This window comes from Xiphophorus maculatus, chromosome 1 (assembly GCF_002775205.1).
Source record: "Xiphophorus maculatus strain JP 163 A chromosome 1, X_maculatus-5.0-male, whole genome shotgun sequence".
Taxonomy (NCBI): Eukaryota; Metazoa; Chordata; class Actinopteri; order Cyprinodontiformes; family Poeciliidae; genus Xiphophorus; species Xiphophorus maculatus.
Window position 1 is genome coordinate 16,010,029 of NC_036443.1, and position 6,986 is coordinate 16,017,014.

A 6,986-nucleotide genomic window follows, 5' to 3' on the forward strand; every position below is an offset into this window, starting at 1 on the left:
CATGGTGTAAAAAATATACACAACCAATTTTGAAAGTATTAGTTTTTCAAATTCTTTTAAAAATGCATTACTGAATAATAACAGCTATACTAAACCAATATCAAACTTTATGTGTGATAAAACAATGGATCCATTTTTTCTGTAATTCCAAAAAAAAAAAAAGAAAAAAAAAGTCTAGCTGTCGTTTCTTAAAACACTTTGAAGTTGCAGGTAAAGCCCTCATAATGATGGCAGCAAGGGTGACGCGTAAAACAAAACAAAAAAAAAAAAAAGAGGAGGAAGGCTCCTCTCCTTACAAGCTTTGCAGCCCTGAGTGCATAATCCATCACCTCTGAGACATCTAACGAGGGCTTTCTAGACAGCTTTGTTGCAGTGAAACACCAGCAGGAACTTAGGGTACATTTGAAGCATGCTTCAACCAAGATTGATTCGGGCCCAATACGCGCACGGGCCCTTTTATTGGACATTTACTCTTTGTAGAATTTGTGCAAAGTTCAATATTTTACCTATATACACGTTTTTGCATGTGTTTGTGTTTTGTTGAAATCATGAGGAAAAACACACATCTGTGAGTTTCCGATCCTATTTATTTCGACCACAATTGCTGGAGCTTTTAGTACAGAATAATTTTACACCCAAAACGTCATTTTGGGCGCAATCTTCTTAAGATTAACTCCCAACTTCCATATTTTATTCCACATTTCACCTCCAGTTGGCCTGTGTTTTCTGCACACAGGCACGCCTTGGATATATATTCTCAATCTCTCCTCCATTTTCCAATTCAGCGGTGCAGCAAAAAAAAAGGGGGGGGGGGATTAAATGTAAAATAAATAAATAAAACTGTTACTTGACAAAAACTGAAATTGCACAATGAAGCCAGAAAAAAATGTAAATGAGTCGTCCTGCAGGGGAAAAAAAAAAGAAAAAAACCTTTAATGATAGCCTCCTTTGTCTTTGTGCAGCAATGACTGTCACAAGCCTTTTGTTTGACCACTCCCATTGAATCCTAATAAGCTGCACTTGCACTCGGACAGTTAAAGCATATGTGATGAAAAGGGAAAAGCCCGCCAATTTATGACGAGACGTTACATTTTGCTGCGGATTTGAAAAAAAAAAAAAAAAATCTGAAATAAAGTGGAGACTAGAACCCTCTACCTTTTGGTGCCAGCATTAAAAGAGGCAGATAAACATTTGTCATTGTGTTTGTCTGAGAGGGGGCGGGGGAGCAGCGCACACTGAACTTTAATGGCTCTCATTTCTAGCCGCGTAATAAGGTGCGAATGAAACAGTAACCGCACATTATTGCATCATTCTGATGTCGTGAGTTCTCGTAGCTTAAACCTACCACAGGGTGTTCAGCAGCGAGACGCGCCTCTCCCAGTTTATCCTGGAGAATTTACCATAAAAACAGAAATCTTTACGCTCGGTTTGAAATAACTCTCCTCAGCACACGTGTGTAATCTTTGTTTGTCTCCCCCTGTCTCCGTTTGAACGCATCCCGCTCGGGCTTTCATCTTGGCGTCTTTTATATCCCGTTATCTGATTCTTTTTTTTTTTTTCATTCTCCTTTTTTTTCAGATTCCTAGATAAGGAGAAGCCGGACTTCGTGCAGAAAATGTCTGAAGAAATATCTCAAAAGCTTCTTTGGGCACCCCAAGTTCCCAGCAGGATTAGTTTCCAACTCCAGAGCTCTGCTATTGGAGGACTGGCACACGTGACCAAGGTACCCCCCTCTGGTAAATATTATTCAAAGCGTTCCTCTTAGTTTCCAGCCCCAAATGCTCTGTCCTGCCTTCCTTTATTCATTCAGTTAATTGTGATCTGATATTAGACAGATAGAAGACCTCTGCTTTGTTACTGCTGAGGGACTTCTGAGTTTGATTTGAGGCACTTTGATGAACTGCGGGGTCCATGGACCCCCAACAGTCTGCGGCCCTCCCTCTGCAGCTGCATGGCAACAGTTTTGAAATGAGCTCTGGACAAGTGCCAAAACCTAGCATGGGATGTGTTGAAGTAGCAAGGGGAGGAAGAGTAGGAGGAGGCCCTGACTTGGGACCCGGTCAGCCAAACCTGACCTCTACTGTGCCCTTCAGTTCCAGGTTGAACCCACATGAACTCTCCGAGTGCCCTCTGGAGCCTGTGGTTTCCAGCCATGCCAAAGACACGCTGGACCCGAATAGCAGAGGATGTAGACTCAGCATCTGCCACTCTGGGGGGATTTTCCCCTGGATGAAGTCAAGGAAAATTGGCTCTAAACAGTCAAGTAAGTACTTTTCTTTCATGTGTTTTAAAGCTGCAAACATTAGGAAAATGTGACGTGTCCCCACCACTTTCCTGAATTTTCTTTAGACCCATAGATCTCTCGATGAAGATGTGACATGACAGACGTAGAGCTATGGGATGTAGAGAAACTTCCGGGTTGTAAAGAAAGGACAGTGAAAAGTACTTCAAAGAAACTAATCATAGCTTTGGAAAGCAAAGCTTAGAACTTCAACCTGCATAACTGTGTTTCTAAAGACTGACACAGGTGGCCTTGTCGAAACATTGGTTTAGTCAAAGTAAACACTTTGTTCATGCCTGTGGTGGCCCAATATTTCATCCCTGCTAGAATGTTTTTGTGATAGTTTCTCTGTGACTTGATACATTATTTTGTTTAATCTAAAACTTCAAACAACTTAAAAATAATTCTGAATAACCTGAATTATTGGTTTGAAATATACTGCTCAAAAAAATAAAGGGAACACTTTAAGTGTGAAACACCTGTTTAAGTGTTCCCTTTATTTTTTTGAGCAGTGTATATTAAGAATGTTGAGGAATCTACACACCACAAAATAATCTCCTCATTCCTTTTGTGGTGTGTAGATAAATCATTAAAAAGGAGGTGTTCTTTCCTTAGTTTATTTTGACACCAACTTATCCATGAATATTGAAACCCTTGTTTTGCATCTGAACTGCACAAGAACTGTGCACATTAGAATCCACACACTGATTGTGATTTGAGATATTGCACATCTCTAATATCTTTACTTATTAAAGTTAAAACTGAGGGAATAGTTGTGTTGTTTTTGTTGCTTCTCATTTATCAAAAAAAAAACACTTGCTCATGAACTATGATCACTTGTTGTGATCATTTGTTTGCTAACACATGTACACAATAGATTATTATGTTGCAAGTGCACAGTAATTTGACAGTAAAGATAAAGAATACTGCAGAGATAGATGTGAGCAAACAGCTATGCTTTTTTGCTTCCATAATATAAGATTTTTTAATTTCAAAATAAAAGATGCAGTTCTTTGTACATAATTATTCTCACTTTATGACTGGATTTTATTGCAATGAATTACACTGACTGGAAGCTAATTTAAACTGACTGTATTGAAGTTTGATTGGAATTGACTGATTTGAGCTTGTAAAGTGCCACATAATTACCTTTGTTGTAATTTTATTTGGTTAAGCTGGTGTAAATTTAATTTAATCTGGACCAGTATAGATACCATACATGGGAGATGAATGGGGACGTTTTGCATTGTAAAGTCCCTCGAGATATGAGTTTATGTGAGTTGGTTTTATATAAATTAGACCGAATCAACTTCTCCTGACTTTCCAAGCAATTCAGTGAAGAACAACGAAACAGTCAGCCATTGAAAAGACGGCACCGTACTCTGTCTAATGTACTAACTATAGGTCTTATTAAACATCCATTAACCCCTCCGTGTCATATTGTTATCGAGAGGGCCCTGGTATTGCTCATATACATGTCAAACTGAATCCCTAATGGCAGCTATTTTCAGTGGTGCTCCCGAGGTACCTTTTAAGTGACTGAGATGGGAATTTGACAGGTCTGCTTCCGTGTGGAGCTCTGATTAATGTGGCCTGTCAGGCAGCCGTGGTGGCGTCAGATGTTTTCCCCAGACTGCCTCTTCGGCAGGGAACTTTTCCCGAACACATGACACACTAGACAGCCAGTCTTGTTTAGGAGTCTCGAGCAAGACTGAATGGGAACCGAGGGCTCCGCTTGGTCTCTGGTCGATGAGCTGAGGATTGAGGCAGGTTTACTGGCACCCGAGGGCTCCAGAATGGAGATGCTACACTCATTGCGCTTCCTGTGTAAACCTTTGTTTCTTTCTGTGTTCATCTCCAGCTTCAGCCAAGGACGGTAGGCCATCTAGCGCTGCAGGCGGAGGAGAGAGGCGAGAGAGGACATCCTTCACTAACAGCCAACTGCTGGAACTGGAGAAGGAGTTCCACTTCAGCCCCTACCTGCGACGCCACTGGAGACAAGAGATGGCAGCCAGACTGCAGCTCACCGACCGTCAGGTCAAGATCTGGTTTCAGAACCGCAGGATGAAGCTTAAGAAGGAGCAAAAGTATGGCAGGGCGACAGGTTTGTCCCAGGATTCCCTTTGTGAGCTGCACATGGGGCTCCCAGTAGCATGTGCTGTCAGAACTTCCTTCTCCTCTTCCTTGGAATCACACTCCATGGATCACACGATGCTGTCTCTATTTGACCCTGCAGACATGTCCTATCTAAACTGCATGCTTCCAGCTGTTGCGAATGGTCCACCTCCCTCGTACACAAATACAGAAGGTCATCAGAAAGTCAGCATTTCAAACTGGCTCTGAGGCCCTATAAAGGCCCTCTCTTCTGTCCTTAAACATATTTCTTCTCCTGTTCACCTTCAGCTACTTATAAAAGACTGGAGGATGTGTGAACAGCATCCCAGGAATGCCATCTACTTACCACATCCATTCACTGAAACATAAAATGAAACATTTTAATTAAACTATATGAGCACATCTTAATTAAAAGAGAGCAGTGCAATATTCTTTGTGTTTATAGGCACAACAAGAGAAGACTGCATGTCTTTAAAAATTTTGCATGGAGGATTTTTGAACTCGTTATACACGACTATTCACAGCTCATTCCAAAAGTATTCATACCACTTACATCTTTTTTCCATAAATCTTTATGTACTTGGTTGGGATTTTACACCAATATAAAGCAATTTACAGTTGTGTGGCTGAAAGAAAACAACACTTGGTTTTCAATCTTTTTTTTTTCACAGAAAAATCCAAGTATAATTCAATCTGATAATCCAAAATAAAATACTCCAAATTGCTGTCAAAATTAACATATTTTCAAAGCGAAGTCTACATGTGAGTAATTTCATTCTGTGAAAGCCTCAGAAGTGCGTTAGAGAACATCAGTGAACAAACACCATAATCAAAAGTCACACAAAACATAAAATTTCTCCATGAATGTTATAGATATGGATAAATGTTATAAATGTTAAATATTCCAAGCTTTTGAGGTCTTGGAGAGTTCTATCTAATCCATCATCTCTAGATGAATCTAGATCTTCCTGCAAACCAACCAAGACACGACCATCCACCTAAATGGTGGGTCTGTAGTAAAAAGATAAAACAAGCAAGATAATAATATAAAAAGATAAAAATAAACACATAATATTGTTCACTGAGTCACCAATAAATGATGACAGCAGTGGTTCCACAATCTTGAGGTAAATCTGACTGTCCTCAATGCGGGGTTTGCTAAAATTATATTATTGCATTTCACAGATAATGTGTCATGCGATAATATACACGTGCATTTTTACGTAACATTTCTGAGCACAGCTGGACATGTGGGTATAGCCTTATGTACAAACGTATGGCTGTCACTACTTCATGTAGGCACTGTAAGTAGTACCCTCATACCATCATTGTAGACCACGTAAAGTTTCTGCATGCTGCGTCTTTTGTATAGTCACAACAGATGGGCAGTATATAGTGAATCACAAAATCCATGGCAAGATTTGGAAATGGTGTTCACAGATGCTCTCGGGCAGAACTTGAGCTTTGTTACAAAGATGAATGGTCAGAAGTTTCAGTCTTTTTATATGCAAAGCTGGACAGAACCCAAAAAAACCTGCTGCTGTAATTGCAGCTAAAAGTGGCTCTGCTAACTTTAGACTCAGAGGAGCCTGAATACAAGCTGTGTATTGTTTCATTTTAGTTCCACTGTATTTAAATAAAATACGTTGAAGTGTGTGAGTGTAACATGACGAAATGTGCAAAAGTTGAACACACGTGTGAATATGCTTGGAAGCCCTGAAGTTACAGCAAGGAAATATTGCAGATATTAACTTTTTTGCACGAAGGACATTTTGAACAACTAATACTGTTTCTTTTTGTGTTATTTGTGTTGTTTTCCAAGCAAATTTGTTGTTTGAATATCACTAGGCGGTAGTATTTTTTTCATAGCTAACTGTTAATGTGAAGTGTTAAAATTGTGAAATGAGAAGAACATTGTTCATGTTTCATTATTTTTTTTATTTTATAGAGGTTGTTATACATTCAGTGAGTTTCCCCATTATTTTTGATGAATGTTTCCAAACTGAACATGCTTAATAAACACATTTAGGAAAATTGTAATCATGTGCAGTGTTTACCCTGTTCATTTTTAAAGCCAAAGACTTTAAAAAAAAACTGTATTTCCTAATTATGGATTCCCATGCCAAATGGAAAAAAATGAGATGGATTATGCATTTAAATTAAACTGGGCTTTAGATTCATTGAAAACTTTACAGTATTGTGTATTCACATTGCACAATCCTTCCTCTCTCCTGCGCCGCTGCCTCAGAGTTTCCCCCTCCATTAATCACGGAGACAAGGCGGTTTTTCCAGCGTTCCAACCACAAGCTCAGAACCCACTGGGCACCATGACAAGATCTCATCCTGCCTCCTCCCTACCTCTCCCCGCCCTCCTCTCTTTCTCTAGCCAAATTGTAGCTCTGCAAGTGCGAGCTGGCCTTGCTCTCAGGGGGCATGTTTCGCCGTGTAGTGTGGAAGCCCTTCCAACTCGCCACAGGGCCACGAGAGACCAATGCTGCCCAATCACCAATGACAACATATTATCTGAAAGAGCAATGTGCAGTTGTTTACTGGCATCTGCCGGGCCTTTATAGAGTGTGGAGTCGCAAAT

The 6,986-nt window shown here is 40.0% G+C and overlaps 2 protein-coding genes across 6 annotated transcripts in view; both read left to right on the forward strand.

Annotated features, from left to right (window-relative positions):
* Positions 1-2,185, forward strand: part of hoxc4 (homeobox C4) — a 33,189-nt gene extending 31,004 nt beyond the window's left edge. For 2 of the 5 annotated variants that reach the window (XR_002752772.1, XR_002752771.1), the window contains exon 5: positions 1,579-1,653. Coding sequence is in view for 2 of the 5 variants with exons in the window: in XM_023333787.1 (XP_023189555.1) it covers positions 1,579-1,736; positions 2,094-2,104 (169 nt within the window). In the remaining 3 variants the exon portion in view is untranslated. Of the gene's footprint in view, positions 1-1,578; positions 1,737-2,093 lie in introns of those variants that run through there. The other 3 variants (XM_023333794.1, XM_023333787.1, XM_023333809.1) reach the window with 3 other exon arrangements.
* Positions 2,130-6,436, forward strand: LOC111608628 (homeobox protein Hox-A3-like). Its single transcript, XM_023333860.1, has 2 exons — positions 2,130-2,263; positions 4,143-6,436. Exons 1-2 carry the CDS (start codon positions 2,230-2,232, stop codon positions 4,622-4,624), a joined length of 516 nt encoding a protein of 171 aa, XP_023189628.1. The 5' UTR covers positions 2,130-2,229; the 3' UTR covers positions 4,625-6,436.
* Positions 6,437-6,986: the final 550 nt, after the last annotated feature.